The 19,381-nt window shown below is 31.8% G+C and overlaps 7 protein-coding genes across 7 annotated transcripts; 3 read left to right on the top strand and 4 right to left on the bottom strand.

Annotated features, from left to right (window-relative positions):
• Positions 1-458: 458 nt before the first annotated feature.
• On the bottom strand, positions 459-1,291 carry LOC118072362 (late histone H1-like). Its single transcript, XM_035092159.1, has one exon. The coding sequence runs from the start codon at positions 1,201-1,203 to the stop codon at positions 514-516; it is 690 nt and encodes a 229-aa protein (XP_034948050.1). The 5' UTR covers positions 1,204-1,291; the 3' UTR covers positions 459-513.
• Positions 1,292-3,549: 2,258 nt separating this feature from the next.
• On the bottom strand, positions 3,550-4,033 carry LOC118072356 (histone H3). Its single transcript, XM_035092144.1, has one exon. The coding sequence runs from the start codon at positions 3,994-3,996 to the stop codon at positions 3,586-3,588; it is 411 nt and encodes a 136-aa protein (XP_034948035.1). The 5' UTR covers positions 3,997-4,033; the 3' UTR covers positions 3,550-3,585.
• A 202-nt stretch (positions 4,034-4,235) lies between these two features.
• Positions 4,236-18,635, top strand: LOC118072360 (histone H4). Its single transcript, XM_035092150.1, has 2 exons — positions 4,236-4,583; positions 18,615-18,635. Exon 1 carries the CDS (start codon positions 4,270-4,272, stop codon positions 4,579-4,581), a length of 312 nt encoding a protein of 103 aa, XP_034948041.1. The 5' UTR covers positions 4,236-4,269; the 3' UTR covers positions 4,582-4,583; positions 18,615-18,635.
• On the bottom strand, positions 6,408-6,888 carry LOC118072358 (histone H2A). Its single transcript, XM_035092146.1, has one exon. The coding sequence runs from the start codon at positions 6,827-6,829 to the stop codon at positions 6,452-6,454; it is 378 nt and encodes a 125-aa protein (XP_034948037.1). The 5' UTR covers positions 6,830-6,888; the 3' UTR covers positions 6,408-6,451.
• On the top strand, positions 14,194-15,026 carry LOC118072355 (late histone H1-like). Its single transcript, XM_035092143.1, has one exon. It carries the CDS (start codon positions 14,282-14,284, stop codon positions 14,969-14,971), a length of 690 nt encoding a protein of 229 aa, XP_034948034.1. The 5' UTR covers positions 14,194-14,281; the 3' UTR covers positions 14,972-15,026.
• LOC118072357 (histone H3) lies at positions 17,581-18,064 on the bottom strand. Its single transcript, XM_035092145.1, has one exon. The coding sequence runs from the start codon at positions 18,025-18,027 to the stop codon at positions 17,617-17,619; it is 411 nt and encodes a 136-aa protein (XP_034948036.1). The 5' UTR covers positions 18,028-18,064; the 3' UTR covers positions 17,581-17,616.
• On the top strand, positions 18,267-18,656 carry LOC118072359 (histone H4). The gene has a single exon (XM_035092147.1). The coding sequence runs from the start codon at positions 18,301-18,303 to the stop codon at positions 18,610-18,612; it is 312 nt and encodes a 103-aa protein (XP_034948038.1). The 5' UTR covers positions 18,267-18,300; the 3' UTR covers positions 18,613-18,656.
• Positions 18,657-19,381: the final 725 nt, after the last annotated feature.

Raw genomic sequence — 19,381 nt, 5'->3', positions numbered from 1 at the left:
GAACTCATTATTGGAGAAGTAATTAATTATTAATACTTTTTTAATCAGAGCTATTTGATTATCAGTCATACTAACATAATATATAATATACATTGATTGTAAGTTTATACAAATGTCTTACGATCATTTTGTCATTCATCTAATAATCTGTCATTAATGATGACTTACTAAAAAAAGTAAGTGGAGGTATAGTCATTAATGTGGAACTATGTGACTTTGACATTTATAATAGAAAATAATTGTAGGAAAATTTGTAAATCTATTATAACAATAATTGAGTAACAATGGAGTATCTCATTATTACAATCGAATCTCGGAATAAAAAAAATGTCAAATTATGAAATAAAGAACGATTTTGTTAATATAACAGGAGATGTCAACGTATTGTCATTTAACTTGATTCAATAAGGAATGTGTATTGCTAGAAACTTTAAAGTTTCAACGTTTTGAATAAATTGTTTGGCCCTGAAAAGGGCCGGTTTATTGTTGATTAAACAGATGTGTTGAATAGATTTATTTCTTAGCAGCAACTTTTTTAGCTGGTTTAGCTGCTTTGGGAGTAGTGACTTTCTTGGGTTTGGGAGCCTTGGGTTTTGCAGTTGGTGGTGCTTTGGTAGCTTTTTTAGCCTTTGGAGATGATGTGGTTTTGGCTTTAGCTTCCTTAGTAACAGCTTTAACTGATTTCTTTTCTGCTGCTGCCTTGGTTGCCTTCTTAGGAGCTGCTTTCTTGGGTGCTGGTTTTCCATCTTCAGTTTTCTTGGCGGCAGGTTTCTTTGCTGCAACAGGTTTCTTAGCAGCTGGAGTCTTCTTCACAGTAGCAGCTTTAGGTTTGGGTTTTGCGGCAGTAGCTTTGACTGATGGAAGCTTGAATGATCCATTGGCGCCTTTACCTTTCACTTGAATCAATGAACCGTCGGTAACAGCGGATTTCAGGAACTTCTTGATGAATGGAGAATGTTTCTCGGCATCCAACTTGTATGTAGCAGCGATGTACTTCTTGATGGCCTGGAGGGATGATCCATTACGTTCAGCCAAAGTTTTGATAGCTGCTTTCACCATTGATGAAGTACTTGGATGAGTCTTCGCTTTAGGATTAGGATTCTTCGCCTTCGGTGCTGCAACTTTCTTCGGTGAAGCTGCTTTAGCAGGAGACTTCTCTTCAGTTGCTGGAGTAGCAACAACGGTGGTTGTCTTTTCAGTCATCTTCGTCGATAAATATCAAACAATGTCGCTCGGAGTATTCTACTGAGTATCACTCTGGTAAAAAAGTTGGTAGGGTTATAGACGGCGTTGAGGTGATGATTGCGCACGGACCATGAAGAGCGTCTATGCTCACTTTCGACACCAGCGCTCCGACACTTTCCAACATCTAGTATTAGTTTTTAATGAATTATTTGTCGATTGCAAATAAACATTTGCCATAATTTTATAAATAATTATAGAAATAACTACATAAAAGTATGTTAATTGAATAAATGCTCGCATGTCCGACGCTACTCACATAATTATAAGGTTTTTTTCCAATTAATTGTGAGAGCAATTTATGACTGATTGATGTTTCTCAACAAACTATTATTATTAACTATTATTCTATGGAAAAATTTGCATAAAAAAATGAATGTAAAATGATGGAAAAGTCATATCTTTAATATAATCAATTACAATTTGTATAATATCCATAATTAGGGACATAAATTAATATTTTAATTGACACCGACACACAGTACTTTGGTATCAGACATTTTTCTGCGTAAAAAATAATCATCATTGATAATATTGCCTTATAATTTATTTCCCTAAATTTTCTCAATTCAATGCAACAAAAACACCACAACAATCTTATTTTTCATTCATATCGAGATAATTACCTTTACTGATCATACATGTATCGATGTTTCCGTTGACATTAATGCCATGATTTGTTAATAATCCTACATCTCATAGCTCCCAATAATAAATGGAAAACGAAGTATATTATTAATCATAAAAATGTTGCATATCAATTTTCAACGCTTTTAAGTCATGATATTGAACAAGAAAAATTTAACAATATATAGAAAAAAAAAATTAGCATAATGTATAATTCATTCATGACTAAATGAATCTTTAATTTGATTACAGTAAGACAATCAGATGAATACTATACATATTGCACCGAGAATAAAATAGGAAACATTTAATAATCATTTAAAATTTGTTTATATACAATTAGAATAAATATTATTTAATATATATTCACATATTTACTTATGTATTTAAAGAAGAGTCATAAATCATATCAATTATACAGTGTTTTAAGCATCATTTTACGATATGAAATTATAATTAGTACATACAGCAAATATTTTTCATTTAAATTTATTGAAAATGTGGCCCATCGTAAAATTTGAGGAATATTTCATTATTAGTTCTATTTGCATGTACCTGATTGGATGCAAACTTGGCAACATCAGGTAGTAGGAGTAGAGAGGAGGGTCGTAGGGTTTATAACCGAGGTGACCGACTCCTAAGAAGTCATTTAGAATGACAATTCTTCTTCAATTCTGACAAGTTAAGACGAACCATCATGTCAGAAGAAAAGAATCGTCAGGTAATCACTAAAACTATATTAACACGAAAATCTACTAAATCAGTCATAAAACGTATCGGAACAACCAAGGAGTTAATAAAAACTAAAGTAAAGGAAAAGAGAGTTACTGAAATCCACCTTCATAGTGAACAGATTGTCACTAATTCTCAGGACAATAAAACTGATTGCATGGAAACAGATTTGAAGTATCAAGATGTTAAGAGAGAATTGCCTTTAATAAGTACAGCGATACATCAACAATCTGAAGCACGACGAGTCAAAAAACTACGCACTCAATTAAAGGACCTCCTTCACAGTGTTGTGCGAGAGCTTACAATTACAGGGGGACGTGAACAACGACGTATTACTGCCAAAGACGTGGCAGAAGCTATAGAACGACATACAGATGCTGTTAACAATTAGGAAGAAATTATTGATCATCGGCCCTTTTCAGGGCCAATAAATTCTCTTGCGTGGTGACTGGAAAGTAATACATTCAATTGTTGGCTACTTGGTGCATCTAAATTAGAAATTACCATGTTTTAAAGTCTAATTAATATTATATTTGAAATAAGTCCTTTATTATATTATTATAGGTGTCCAAAGTACTAACATATTTATTTTCGAAAAATATTAAGATTAAGTTTTAAACATTTTGAAAGATATTTATATTGAATGGAAATACTTGCATACTTATTCTATGTGTAATCGATTTTTCTTAAGTAATGCAAGACATGCTGAATCAGTATATTGTCTTTTATTGAGCAACTATTATTTAAATCGACGCAATTTAAAGTTATTTAACGAAAATTCATTTACTCTAAGTTTAATCAGTTATAAAAACTATTGTATAAAAAGTAAATAATTATTAAACATGTTAATGACTAGGTACATCCATTAACAGACATGGGAATGTCAATTATATTAAGAAATAATTGTGGCATGTATTGAAAACTGATTGTTTCTTGTTTGAAAATTTGATGGCCCTGAAAAGGGCCGTTGGTCTATGAAGCAGTTTAAGCTCGCTCTCCTCGAATACGACGAGCAAGTTGAATGTCCTTGGGCATGATGGTTACTCGTTTAGCGTGGATGGCGCACAAGTTGGTATCTTCGAAAAGACCAACGAGATATGCTTCGCTGGCTTCTTGAAGAGCCATCACAGCTGAGCTCTGGAATCTCAAGTCAGTCTTGAAGTCCTGAGCGATTTCACGAACAAGCCGTTGGAATGGCAATTTACGGATGAGTAACTCAGTACTTTTCTGGTAGCGACGAATTTCTCGTAGAGCAACAGTTCCAGGTCGGTAACGATGAGGCTTCTTAACACCTCCAGTTGCAGGCGCACTCTTACGAGCTGCCTTGGTAGCGAGTTGTTTTCGAGGAGCTTTACCTCCAGTCGATTTGCGAGCAGTCTGCTTGGTACGAGCCATGCTTGTAGGATTCTTTTAACGTGGTTAGGTTAGCGACGTCAACAGATATATAACTGACGAGGGTCTGGCCGGTCGTTTATATACTTTCTCAAACACACTACCACGTGATTGGCTAGTGTAGTAGAGAGGGGCGATCGACTTTGTTGGAAAGCGATTGGTGGTTCGAATGTAGTAGGGATAATGTCGTGAATGCTATATAAACCCTCCGAAATTGAGTTTCGTCATCTATCTCGATTTGAAGTTTCTGTTGCTATCATATTCAACTGAATCATCATGACTGGTCGTGGTAAGGGAGGAAAAGGACTTGGAAAAGGAGGCGCCAAGCGGCATCGTAAAGTGCTTCGTGATAACATCCAAGGAATCACGAAACCCGCCATCCGTCGTCTTGCTCGTCGAGGTGGTGTGAAACGTATTTCTGGATTGATCTACGAAGAAACTCGTGGAGTCTTGAAAGTCTTTCTTGAAAACGTGATCCGCGATGCAGTTACTTATACTGAGCACGCTAAACGTAAGACTGTCACGGCTATGGATGTAGTCTACGCACTCAAGCGTCAAGGACGTACACTCTACGGATTTGGTGGTTAAACATCAGCTCTTAAAAACAAACGGCCCTTTTCAGGGCCATCAAATTTTTTCACGTGAAACCAATAGTTGTTAATACCTTGAAAAACCTAACCTAGAATCTCATCTATTTATTCTTACTTATTTGTAATATTTTATAATACTATGCAAGCTAAAGTTATCTTAATGTTATAAAACATGAAGATAACTTAATCGAACCTGGATTAATAATTATCTTATGTATAAATCTGGATTATCTGGGTTAATGAATAAATTTTCCATATAGTTTGCTGCATTTCTAGACAAGTACATGAAAATAATTTAAAGTAATTAATTTAGTATTATTGATTTTATTATAGAAATAAATACCCATCAGCAAATAATCAAGTAAATACAATGTCAACAAACATGTTATTTTACTTTCATACGCTCATTAAATTGTTTTCTACACATTAACATGAACCCATTAATAGCCAAAGTATTGTTACAGCAATGAACTCATCATCATTAATAAAATACTTCTATTTAAACAAATACGATTAATGTATTAAAATGTCCATTTTTCTAGTACATACTAGAATGATCTCATTGAAATTACATCTAATAAGTACTACAATCACATCATAGTTAAGAAATTGCATTTTTTTTGTTCATCTACAGAAGTCACAATAGATGGCATTAGAGTCCCCTTCCTTATTCATGAAAACATTATTCGGACATATCACTGCCACCTATTCTCCATAATACACAATGCAAACACGTAATCAACGTATTTACCAACAACACATACTAATTATTTAATAACAAAGTTAGTTAAGTCGTTTATTAAATTACTTTATAAAAGAATATTGGCTCTATGACGGTTGAATAGGTAGAGAAGCTTCTTAAAACCGTAAGCATCATGAAAATAATTTTGAAATCAATTCACTGCAGATGATAATAATTTTAATAACAGAAATTAAAGTATGACATTTTATTGTAATTTACATTGTGGTTGTTACATAAATATTTTAACTTGCTACTAAAGCCTGAACACAGCAAGTTTATTGATAAGATACATATGCGGTTTTATACGAGTAGAATTTAATATTCTTATTTATAAAATATTGTAAAAGTCGTAGCTCAATGTCAATCAATGTAGCTTAATTCTTAATTAAATTCACAAAGAATAAAATTATTTAAATACTCTAGACAAATAATTAATAAGAACAAAATAATAAATGACCTCAATGGACAAAAAAAATTATCTACATAATTTTATACCAAAAAGAACATTACGATAATATTCAGGTAAATGAGTAAGTCATCATATTATCAATAACGAATTCAGAAGTTTTCATTTTCGCAGCAGAGTAATGTGCACACTTTTAAGTATAACAGTTCAAGGTTATGGAACTACTTGATGTTTTTGAAATGTAGTTTACATCTATAATCTAAATGTTCCTTCACCTGAAGAATTGATAAATAAAAATAATGTTAGAGCTTGGAAATTACATGCTGGTTTTGATATTAATACATCACGAAATTCAGTACATTTTCTTAAATAGCTTTAGCAACCATCAAGGTTCTGAGAAGTCATTCAAACATGACAGATAGGATTCCAAGCTTTGTTTCATTTTAATCTCTTACCATGTGAAAAAGTCACAACTCCATGGGACCTTCAATCATACCTTTGTTCATAAGTTTATTGATCATGCGGGTAGGGTCTTAAACGTGATCCATCTACTCCATAAATCTGAGCGTTAAATGTAGTAAAATTAATATTGAAGGTAATATACCTAGAATTTTAACCCAAGAGGTCAATAGTTGTATAATTATGCTAGTACTTGAAATTTTCTTCGTAAGAAATATTTGTTGGCCCTGAAAAGGGCCGTTTTGTGTATGTAGAAGTGTTTTAGGCACTGCTTTTCTCTGTCTTCTTAGGTAAAAGTACGGCTTGGATGTTCGGCAGCACTCCACCTTGAGCAATGGTAACTCCAGAAAGGAGTTTATTTAATTCCTCATCGTTACGGATGGCCAATTGAAGATGACGAGGAATAATCCTAGTTTTCTTGTTGTCACGAGCAGCATTACCAGCTAACTCAAGGACTTCAGCGGCTAGGTACTCCATAACGGCAGCAAGATAGACCGGAGCTCCAGCTCCAACACGTTCAGCGTAGTTGCCTTTCCTCAGCATACGATGGATACGTCCAACTGGGAATTGAAGTCCAGCTCGAGATGAACGAGTTTTGGACTTTCCCTTTGCTTTTCCTCCTTTACCACGACCAGACATTTTGTGATATGTAGCAGAAGATTATTCGTTGTCGAGAGAGAATAATTTGTGCCGATGGAAGACCAACGGTGCATACTTATGAAATCCGTGGTGTACCTCCGAGCCAATCAGAACTCGATTCTCCCTTCCCCAGTGCCACAACCGTTACAAAAAGAAACTACTGCGCAATTAAACTTGATGTACCTCCGAACCAATCACAAGCGTTTATTTTTTATTAGCTTTGCTTAGACGTTTAATACGCACTAATTCTAATTTTTAAATGTAAATAAATCAATAATATTTACATAGAGCGTAGAATTTCGTGACGCCTCTAAATCTTTTACAAATCAAAATTAAACTGGAAAAATTAATACTTTAACATGCTCGTATTTACTGGCACTATCTTTTTTCTTGAAAAGTCGAATAAAAAATATGAGTTCGTTTAAGTCATTCTAAGAAAGTGAAAATGTATTGCATATTATATTTCAAGGAACTTATGTCGATGCTAAACGAGAGAGAAACAATAATTTAGAAAGTAACAGCTACATTTATTTTTACTTATAAATATTAGCAGCGATTGCGTTTGTTGAAATTCTAAAATATTAAGGGATAGCATTTTTTGTTTACTTCTATTTGTCGTTACTTGAAAAAATTTCCAGTCGTAACAAATTATTAATATTTTACTTGAAGCAAAAATGTTTATCTGTACGACTTGAACAGTATGTTTTCTATTTTTCCCAATAGTGATATTATTTATGGGTACCTCAGAACGGGCCTAAGTTACCCCGCCTGGTTACCCGGAAGACCTGCATAAAACTTTCATTGAAAAAGTATTTCGAGTGGACTAATTATCTGTAGTAAAATAACCTGCAGGGCCTACACTATTTACATTTCAACTAAATGCTGGTAGTATGAAACTAAGGAAATTTTGCCTAGAATTTTCATGATTTTGCAGGATGATATTCTATTTTGCAATAAATAAAATGCGTTAATTTTTTGTTATTCATTCTATCAGTGTAACATATCGTAGATTATAATGACATTAATTACAAATAATGAATTTTTAAAAAGTGAAATACATTTTCATCTGAGAAAAAAGAATAAAGTTAGTCCTTTTATAATGAATCCCGAGTCAAAATATTACACCTAAATTTATTCTCCTCATACGATTCCCATCCTTTCTATCTTAGACTCATCCATTTTCTCTTAATATTATTCTGTTTCATTTTTTGAGTAAATAAAAATTTACTTTGTCATCCTTCTAGAGTAGGTAAAAATTAGGATATAGACAGAATAATCTGATTTTAACCCCACAAATTGATTCGCTAGTATCTAGAAGTATTTATGGAAATAGTTGGGAAAAGGTTACGATTCGTATGATGGATTCTTTTTCCAAAAATTATATTGATTAAAAATTAAATTGTTTTAAATTCTTTTTTGCAAACTGATGATGAGTTAAATGAAACTGCTCTCTTAAATATGAACATGGTCAATATTGTAATAACTCCCATTACAGTCATACTTTTTTTAATAACACTTGTGATTTTAATGGTAATGGACAGCCCAATTAGAATTGAAATAAAATAAATAATTATAAATAATAATTTTTTTGTTAAAATTCGATTAAAACCAGGAAAAGTATAAAATAAAAGAAGGATGAGTTTAGAATAAAATCAAGAAATTTTTGCCCTATGAAAACACTAATTTGTTGTGTATTCCGACTGTAATTGAGATTTGTTTATCTTAAACCTTGAGAAAGGATTGTCTTAGGATAAAAATAAGTGCTACGATTAGACTCGAGACATCTTATAGCTCCCAATAATGAATGTAAAACAAAGTATGGTATTAATTATAAAAATGTAGTATACCAATTTTCAACGCTTTTAAGTCAAGATATTAAATGAGAAAAATTTGACAATATATAGAAAAAATAATATTAGCATAATGTATAATACATCCATGACCAAATCAACTTTTAATTTAGTTCCAGTAAGACAATTAGGTAAATACGATATATATTACACCGAAAATAAAATAGGGATGTATGTATGTATCTATTGGTATTCGTTCAGAACTGTATTAATAAATTTAACCCCATAATTATTTGTTATCTAATTGTAACAAAAGGTGTCATTGAAATAAACATTTTATCTAATAAAACTCTGATACATGTAAAAAAAGAAGGCTAGAGGAGCAATAATTTTCAATAATATAAAAGAATAATTCTTATACCATTGTATTATATTAACTATTGGAGCATTACTGTCTTGTTAATTATTTCCGAAGCTCGAAAATGTTAATTAAAAAAATTAATTACCTATCTTATTAACAAGTGAATAAGCTTATTATTTCAATAACTACTAAAAATACTCTATCATCGACCAAGTCTTTAACATTCCACAAATGAAATACAATAATTAGGTGATTTACTATTAACATCGTTGATAAAATTAACAATTTAGTGTAAATATGCTCAATTTATGAAGTAAAATTATTCTCAAATCACAATGAAATCTTTTTTTGATGCTTTTTAATGTGCATTTGATAAGAAATAACTACTATTTGCAGTGCATCCATATTAATTTTTCTCTTCGTGTGTAATGTTAAAAATAAAAAGGGGATTTTTAAAAATTTCTGGAACCGAGGAAAAATCTACATTTTCTTTTCTACGACACTCGTTCAGAAAATATATTGAAAAATTTACCTACAAAGATTTTCTCATTGGGTGCTAATTTCTCCGGAACAGGTAGTGGGAGTAGAACGAGGGATGCGGGAGGTATAAATAGGACTAAGGATTTTGCAAGGGTCATACCAAATGGGCTTTTCTAAACTTTTTACCCAAATTGTACAACACAAAAACATGAATAAAAACAATAAACCCCTAAATATCCATAAAAAAAACACATGAACACGTAGGTAAATTTTCAACTAGAAAAAGGAACTCGTTATGTAATAAATAAATGTAAAACCTTATGTAATACTAATGATCAATAAAGCAAGGGTCATACGTCCTTTGACACTTGCCAGTGATATACTTGTCTCGATCCTGAATTTTTTGAACGAGATGGCGAACTACAGAAACATTGGAGATCTCTCAACGAGCATACTTGAAATGGAGATCGAAGAGTTCTATTGGAGGCATAAACCGTTGATGACATCAACACCAGAGCGAGAGTGTTTATCAACTTCCAACACTGACGTGACAAAAAGCAGAACGTTATTCCCGAAGGATGAAAGGAAAAGAAACCTGAGATTGTCGTCGAGAATCAACCTTAAATGGTCATTAAAGTGGTTCCTGCGGCAATTTGTAAAGTCGTTATTGAATATGTTCCTGCAATTCAGCAGATAGTAATCACTAAAAAGATTCTGGAGGCTTTGTATTAAGTTGCGCCTGAACAACAACTTACCAAGATTCAAATACTAGCCATCGTAACTAGTTACGAATTGGAAAAAGTTTTAGCTCATGAAGAATAATTCATGAGCATCATTTAAACCAATGGCCCTTTTCAGGACCGACAAATTATTCTAACGTGAGTTCTCCAAGAACAATACATTATCATCTAACCTAAAAACTAGTTTCAATTTTTTTATCTATGGTGAAAATTCAATTCATTATTTTAAATTCTTTTTCTTGTTATTTATTTAATTATATTCTGACGAGATTCATGACGCACGGAATAAATTTTTTCGAGTATTTTTTCCGTACTCTGAATCTCGTCAGAATATAATTAAAAAAATAACAAAAAAAAGAATTTCAAATAATGAATTGAATTTTCACCATAGATAAAAAAATAAAAACTAGTTTTTTTTAAAGATTTGATAGAAATGTCTGTTGGAAATCGTTAAAAACCCCCTTTTTTACTTTTAACATTATACACGAAGAGAAAAATTAATATGGATGCACAGCAAATCGTAGTTATTTCTTATCAAATGCACATTAAAAAGCATCAAAAAAAGATTTCATTGTGATTTGAGAATAATTTTACTTCATAAATTGAGCATATTAACACTAAATTGTTAATTTTATCAACGATGTTAATAGTAAATCACCTAATTATTGTATTTCATTTGTGGAATGTTAAAGACTTGGTCGATGATAGAGTATTTTTAGTAGTTATTGAGATAATAAGCTTATTCACTTAAATTTATCAATACAGTTCTGAACGAATACCAATAGAGCCATAGATGCATACATACATTCCTATTTTATTTTCGGTGTTATATATATTGTATTTACCTAATTGTCTTACTGTAATAAAATTAAAGGTTGATTTGGTCATGGATGTATGATACATTATACTAATATTATTTTTCTACATATAGTTAAATTTTTAACTTCCCAGTGGGAAGTTATAGTAGTGGGTCCGATTTTGCAAGTCGCTAATTTTGATATATCTCCACGTTTTAAGGTCCCCAGAGTTGAATACGATAGTTTTTACGTGGACGTCTGTGTGTGTGTATGTACGTATGTGCGTTCGGAATTATTTTTCGCCTCGATTATCTCGAGAACAAAAAATGATATCGATGTGGGACCAATTGCATTCGACGCGTAATTACGTAACTTAGAACTGAAAAAGTTTTCAGGAAAATCGGTAAAGCCATTTTTTTGGCAGAATCAAGAAACTGGAGAAAAAGGAAATTACTTGAATTTTGCAATTTATAAATTATACCATTTTTTAGACAAAATTTCAAGATCATTGCAGAAATATGAATATTAAATGATTGGAATACTTGTATGGATATATGATGACAATATTTCATCTAAAAAAAAAAAATTTAAAAAACAATATCAGCAATGAAAGAATTTTAAACTCGTGTTAGGATTAAGAAAACAGCATTAAAGACGCTATAATAGTCAATAATAATTGTCAATAATATGGAATTGTGTTCATAACAATTGAACATTGTTACTAACAAGTGATTATTGATCATAGTAATATTTCAATAATAGGTTTTGAATTGTTATAAACAATAAAAATAGGGACCCTTTCTATATATATGAGTACTTTTAACGCATAATTTTTTCGTTTACTAAAAAAATGTTACCAACCGTATGCCATAAATGAAAACATACTTTTTTCGTGTATAACAATGAAATTCGTTGTAAATAATGAAAAAAAGGATCTATGAGGTACATTCGAATTCTCCTAACGCACAATTTTTTCTTTTACTGAAATAAAGTAACTAACCATATCAAATGAATAAAAACAGACTCATTTCGTTTATAACAATTCCATTTGTTATAAGGAATGCAATCAGTTAATTTACCCCAGTAATTTTTGAACATCAACTATCATAAATAAAAAAAAAAATAAAAGCAATTATTTAAAAAAATTTTTTCAATTCATTAAAAAATAGACATTATTAAATTTTGCAAGCATGGAAGATCAAGGATGTTTATTGGAAAATTACTAAGTTCATCATTTAAATAGAAAATAATTGCTTTTTTCAAAAATAAATAACAAAAAAAAAATATTAAATAATGAACTGAATTTTCACCATAGATAAAAAAATTGAAACTAGGTTTTAGGTTAGATGATAATGTATTGTTCTTGGAGAACTTACGTTAGAATAATTTGTCGGCCCTGAAAAGGGCCATTGGTTTGAATCTCATAAATCTTTTTAATAATTACTATCTGCTGAATTGCAGAACCATATTCAATAACGACTTTACAAATTGCCGCAGGAACCACTTTAATGACCATTTAAGGTTGATTCTCGACGACAATCTCAGGTTTCTTTTCCTTTCATCCTTCGGGAATAACGTCCTGCTTATGGTCACGTCAGTGTTGGAAGTTGATAAACACTCTCGCTCTGGTGTTGATGTCATCAACGGTTTATGTTTCCAATAGAACTCTTCGATCTCCATTTCAAGTATGCTCGTGGAGAGATCTCTAATGTTTCTGTAGTTCGCCATCTCGTTCGAAAAATTCAGGATCGAGACAAGTATATCACCGGCAAGTGTCAAAGGACGTATGACCCTTGCAAAATCCTTGGTCCTATTTATACCTCCCGCATCCCTCGTTCTACTCCCACTACCTGTTCCGGAAAAATTAGCACCCAATGAGAAAATCTTTGTAGGTAAATTTTTCAACATATTTTCTGAACGAGTGTCGTAGAAAAGAAAATATGGATTTTTCCTCGGTTCCTGAAATTTTTAAAAATCCCCTTTTTATTTTTAACATTACACACGAAGAGAAAAATTAATATGGATGCATCGCGAATAGTAGTAATTTATCATTAAATGCACATTAAAAAACATCAAAACAAGTTTCATTTTAATTTGTGAATAACTCTTGTTAATTTATTCATGATTTCTCATTAAATAATAATTACTGTTTTTTAAATAATACAAAACGTAAACTTTATTAAACATAAAATGATTTTACATATCTACTCGGCAACAGCTATGCTCCAACTGCCTCACTCCACTATCTCATCCTCTTACATAGGTGTCGCGCGATACAAATTTAGTACCAACTTAACACGCCTCCTTAAATTTGCATCGCGATTTAATTACAAATCATAAATAGTTTATAGAATACATAGTGCTTCCCTGAATTCACTCACTCCACTATCTCATCCTCTTACATAGGTGTCGCGCGATACAAATTTAGTACCAACTTAACAACTCTGTTTAATATTTATTTTCATTACTTAAAAGCGTTGAAAATTGATGTACAACATTTTTATAATTAATATTATTCTTTGTTTTCCATTTATTATTGGGAGCTATGAGATGTGAGATTATTAACAAATCATGGCATTAATGTCAACGGAAACATCGATACATGTATGATCAGTAAAGGTAATTATCTCGATATGAATGAAAAATAAGATTGTTGTGGTGTTTTTGTTGCATTGAATTGAGAAAATTTAGGGAAATAAATTATAAGGCAATATTATCAATGATGATTATTTTTTACGCAGAAAAATGTCTGATACCAAAGTACTGTGTGTCGGTGTCAATTAAAATATTAATTTATGTCCCTAATTATGGATATTATACAAATTGTAATTGATTATATTAAAGATATGACTTTTCCATCATTTTACATTCATTTTTTTATGCAAATTTTTCCATAGAATAATAGTTAATAATAATAGTTTGTTGAGAAACATCAATCAGTCATAAATTGCTCTCACAATTAATTGGAAAAAAACCTTATAATTATGTGAGTAGCGTCGGACATGCGAGTATTTATTCAATTAACATACTTTTATGTAGTTATTTCTATAATTATTTATAAAATTACGGTAAATGTTTATTTGCAATCGACAAATAATTCATTAAAAACTAATACTAGATGTTGGAAAGTGTCGGAGCGCTGGTGTCGAAAGTGAGCATAGACGCTCTTCATGGTCCGTGCGCAATCATCACCTCAACGCCGTCTATAACCCTACCAACTTTTTTACCAGAGTGATACTCAGTAGAATACTCCGAGCGACATTGTTTGATATTTATCGACGAAGATGACTGAAAAGACAACCACCGTTGTTGCTACTCCAGCAACTGAAGAGAAGTCTCCTGCTAAAGCAGCTTCACCGAAGAAAGTTGCAGCACCGAAGGCGAAGAATCCTAATCCTAAAGCGAAGACTCATCCAAGTACTTCATCAATGGTGAAAGCAGCTATCAAAACTTTGGCTGAACGTAATGGATCATCCCTCCAGGCCATCAAGAAGTACATCGCTGCTACATACAAGTTGGATGCCGAGAAACATTCTCCATTCATCAAGAAGTTCCTGAAATCCGCTGTTACCGACGGTTCATTGATTCAAGTGAAAGGTAAAGGCGCCAATGGATCATTCAAGCTTCCATCAGTCAAAGCTACTGCCGCAAAACCCAAACCTAAAGCTGCTACTGTGAAGAAGACTCCAGCTGCTAAGAAACCTGTTGCAGCAAAGAAACCTGCCGCCAAGAAAACTGAAGATGGAAAACCAGCACCCAAGAAAGCAGCTCCTAAGAAGGCAACCAAGGCAGCAGCAGAAAAGAAATCAGTTAAAGCTGTTACTAAGGAAGCTAAAGCCAAAACCACATCATCTCCAAAGGCTAAAAAAGCTACCAAAGCACCACCAACTGCAAAACCCAAGGCTCCCAAACCCAAGAAAGTCACTACTCCCAAAGCAGCTAAACCAGCTAAAAAAGTTGCTGCTAAGAAATAAATCTATTCAACACATCTGTTTAATCAACAATAAACCGGCCCTTTTCAGGGCCAAACAATTTATTCAAAACGTTGAAACTTTAAAGTTTCTAGCAATACACATCCTTTAATTTATCCTTCATGTAACAATGATATACTTAAATAGTTAATATGTTTTCTTACTCCATATATTTAGAGCTCGTTCAATTGTAATAGTTTAATACTCTGTTGTTACTTAATTCTATAAAAGAAGATTTAATTTCATTTTAAAAGTACATCATCTAAATCAACTTTTTGGAGTGAATGCATCATCTGTTTATAATTTAAAAGAACTTCTCATAGACCACTTTTTACTTGAAAGTATTAGATTCATAATTTTTTATTTTCATATTAAAAAGATATATTTAATAGAACAAGTACCCAAAAATAGATAACTGATTTCTCTTATGTTTTAAGTAAATTTATCTACAGTTGTTGATTCAATTAAAATCATATTAATATCACTTCTATTTTAAGTGTGATATTCAAAGTAAATTCTTATTCTTAACCGACGGTTATTTTTATATTTCATGAATACTAAAAAGATCGATTATTTAGATATATTAAAAAAACAATTAAGGCATTATTTCGACATAAAACTTTTCATATCAAATTTTCATTTGATAAGAAAACGATAAATTTTTGACTTTAGTTAGTTTTGATGGTTTATTTTATTCGTTTTATAAAAGTGAAAATGAAAAATATTTTTAGAAATCCATATTCGAATGATAAATAAATAATAATAAATCAAACATTAATATCATAAAGATGGAATTATGAATAAATTTGATCAAATCTAATCAATAATTCTAATTTAAACCAGACAGGCGTTAAATAACTGTATCAGAATTTCAAAAGTCATTTGCATAATTTATTAACATTATGTAAAAGAACATATAAACATCCCTTCGATATGATGATGATGAAATGGAAGATGTAATGTCAAATTCATCTTTTACGTCAAGTTTTACATTATTTCATTTTATCTTCATGGTCTATAAAAAATGTTGTCGAGGTCAAAACATACATTCAAGCCTACAATGACGTGTATGTTAATATCATTGATTTTTCCATATTATAACAATTTTTCTGTTAGGGCATAATTGAATGATTTTTTATCGTCCATGATATATCAACAAGTTTTATCACTATTTTTCCTCTTGTGTCGAAACATAGCTATATAAATACCGTCTTCCGTTGTTATAGATTCAGTGTTACTATTTCCTTATTTGAATACGAATACCTTGTACAGTTCGTGAATAACAATTCTCATAAAACTATGGCTGGTAATTAAATATATTATTTACTAAAATATTTTAAAAAATTTTTTTTTATAATTATTTAAATTTGAATTAAAAATTCTTTCCCAATTATAAAATTCGAGGTACAACGAACTGAAAAGCTTGAAATCACGTTTTTTCTCTATATTATTGTATTTAAAATTAATTGAATATCAGTAATCATCTATCTACGATCTTTCTAATGTAAACCGTAGCTATTATTTATATATTTGGTGTTGTTCTCAGGTAATCTATTCGTCAAACTGTGTGTGCTTCTGGTTTGTTTACAAATGGTCTCATCGTTTGGCCTTGAACCCTTAGGGGACGAATGGATAGACATGTTAGAGAAGGAAGAAATTGGAAATCAACTGGTTCGAGATAAAAGGAATCATATAGAAGCTGATTTCGACTATGTCGATATGCCGGAAGAGACATCTTTTCAAGATCAATTTGGTGACTACGAATTTGAAATTCCGAATCATGGACGTCGCCGTCATCATGCTTGAAGAAACATAAAATCAAATGGCGATCATGTATAAAACGAGATTGATTGTGTCAAATTGTGGGAGAATCTCAAATATACATACATACTAACATATAGATGCTATGTAAATATTTTTTGTGGTATTGTGTGCTTTTGTTGTTACATAAATCTATTTATATAATTTTTATTGTACGTGTCTTTCATGAGATCAGGAAAAAAATGTTCGATTCAGTTGTCAAATTAATTGAATTTTACGATAAAGTATTCGATATGTTAATGACATGGTAATATTTACTCAATAAATTTCTCAGAAATTTCGATCTTTGAAAAGTGTGCAATCAAAATTTGTATTATTTTCATTCATTTTTTAAAAGATTGAAAAATTTTAAGGGATCAGAACTGTATTGGATAAAGTGATTTTTAACGTCTCAATGGGAAGTTAATTAGAAATGTATTTGTATTAGCTGACTCGGTCTTTTTTACTTGCTCTATAGTTATGAGATTTGAGTTTGTATGACTTGTATTGAAGGTTTGAATTTTTTGTATAAGATATTAGAAAAATTTTAAGTGAATCTTAATAAAGACAAGTACTTGTTGAAATGTACGTGATTTTTGTAGTTACTTTATACTTCAATGACATTATCTAAATTTAAATAGAAGTTAAAAGAAAATTTTTCATATTAAAATATATCAAGAGTTGATAGATATCAAAAGGACATCTAATTATTTATTGATTAATTTGTTAGTAAAGTCGAATATTTTGATAATTATTTCAACTTCTAATAGCTAAAAGTTTTGGAATTTGAGAGATACTAGTAAGATAATTTGATGGCCCTGAAAAGGGCCGTTGGTCTATGAAGCAGTTTAAGCTCGCTCTCCTCGAATACGACGAGCAAGTTGAATGTCCTTGGGCATGATGGTTACTCGTTTAGCGTGGATGGCGCACAAGTTGGTATCTTCAAAAAGACCAACGAGATATGCTTCGCTGGCTTCTTGAAGAGCCATCACAGCTGAGCTCTGGAATCTCAAGTCAGTCTTGAAGTCCTGAGCGATTTCACGAACAAGCCGTTGGAATGGCAATTTACGGATGAGTAACTCAGTACTTTTCTGGTAGCGACGAATTTCTCGTAGAGCAACAGTTCCAGGTCGGTAACGATGAGGCTTCTTAACACCTCCAGTTGCAGGCGCACTCTTACGAGCTGCCTTGGTAGCGAGTTGTTTTCGAGGAGCTTTACCTCCAGTCGATTTGCGAGCAGTCTGCTTGGTACGAGCCATGCTTGTAGGATTCTTTTAACGTGGTTAGGTTAGCGACGTCAACAGAAATATAACTGACGAGGGTCTGGCCGGTCGTTTATATACTTTCTCAAACACACTACCACGTGATTGGCTGGTGTAGTAGAGAGGGGCGATCGACTTTGTTGGAAAGCGATTGGTGGTTCGAATGTAGTAGGGATAATGTCGTGAATGCTATATAAACCCTCCGAAATTGAGTTTCGTCATCTATCTCGATTTGAAGTTTCTGTTGCTATCATATTCAACTGAATCATCATGACTGGTCGTGGTAAGGGAGGAAAAGGACTTGGAAAAGGAGGCGCCAAGCGGCATCGTAAAGTGCTTCGTGATAACATCCAAGGAATCACGAAACCCGCCATCCGTCGTCTTGCTCGTCGAGGTGGTGTGAAACGTATTTCTGGATTGATCTACGAAGAAACTCGTGGAGTCTTGAAAGTCTTTCTTGAAAACGTGATCCGCGATGCAGTTACTTATACTGAGCACGCTAAACGTAAGACTGTCACGGCTATGGATGTAGTCTACGCACTCAAGCGTCAAGGACGTACACTCTACGGATTTGGTGGTTAAACACCATTTCGTTTAAACCAACGGCCCTTTTTAGGGCCATCAAATTTTCTTACGTTGAATTTTCTGTGTTCTGACATTTCATCAATTTACCATTTTTGATTGATAAAATTTATCTGAAGGTCAATGACTGTACTATATAAAATATTCATTTAATATCCTATTGTTTTAAGCCCAAATTTGAACTTGAATGCCATTGTATCTTCTGCTGTAGTGTTTCTATACAGTAAAACATGTATTGCTTATCTTTATTATTTGATTACATTACTCCTTCGATTATATTTATACTAAGTTTTGACTAACTCCTGTAATTTTTGTTCAACATCAATCTAAAGTCCAAGCTTAAAACTTACATGCAGTTTAAAAAAAAAAAATTTTTTTATTACAAGCTAAATAAATTTTTTAGTTATTTCGAAAAGAAAGATTATTTTTACTTCATGTCAATTCATTCAACAAACATTTTCAACTAATTAATAAGTGTTGACTCATGTATTTTGGAGGTCATTGTTATTGTTATTTGTTAGCTAATGAATCTTGTAGTAAGTATAAATAAACAAATGACGATTGTATTTCATGTCAGCAATGTAGAATCATTCAATCGATCCATCTCATACTTATTTTTTCTGTTATTATCAAATCTGATATATATATATATATATATAGATCGCTTTTAATTATTGCTAATATGCCATTAAATATACTCTTCTCTCTAAGAATCTTGGAAAAAAATTATTCAAACAAATGACCCTTCAGAATAACCAATTTCTATTTA

The sequence above is a fragment of the Chelonus insularis genome, unplaced genomic scaffold (assembly GCF_013357705.1).
Source record: "Chelonus insularis isolate UGA/USDA-ARS -01 unplaced genomic scaffold, ASM1335770v1 contig_93_pilon, whole genome shotgun sequence".
NCBI classification, from domain to species: domain Eukaryota; kingdom Metazoa; phylum Arthropoda; class Insecta; order Hymenoptera; family Braconidae; genus Chelonus; species Chelonus insularis.
The sequence above is the reverse complement of the archived record's forward strand: the minus strand, read 5'-3'. Positions and strand labels throughout refer to the sequence as shown.

Bases quoted from the DNA above. Each gene is read 5' to 3' on its own strand.
- LOC118072362 (XM_035092159.1), bottom strand. From the start codon at position 1,203: ATGACTGAAAAGACAACCACCGTTGTTGCTACTCCAGCAACTGAAGAG.
- LOC118072356 (XM_035092144.1), bottom strand. From the start codon at position 3,996: ATGGCTCGTACCAAGCAGACTGCTCGCAAATCGACTGGAGGTAAAGCT.
- LOC118072360 (XM_035092150.1), top strand. From the start codon at position 4,270: ATGACTGGTCGTGGTAAGGGAGGAAAAGGACTTGGAAAAGGAGGCGCC.
- LOC118072358 (XM_035092146.1), bottom strand. From the start codon at position 6,829: ATGTCTGGTCGTGGTAAAGGAGGAAAAGCAAAGGGAAAGTCCAAAACT.
- LOC118072355 (XM_035092143.1), top strand. From the start codon at position 14,282: ATGACTGAAAAGACAACCACCGTTGTTGCTACTCCAGCAACTGAAGAG.
- LOC118072357 (XM_035092145.1), bottom strand. From the start codon at position 18,027: ATGGCTCGTACCAAGCAGACTGCTCGCAAATCGACTGGAGGTAAAGCT.
- LOC118072359 (XM_035092147.1), top strand. From the start codon at position 18,301: ATGACTGGTCGTGGTAAGGGAGGAAAAGGACTTGGAAAAGGAGGCGCC.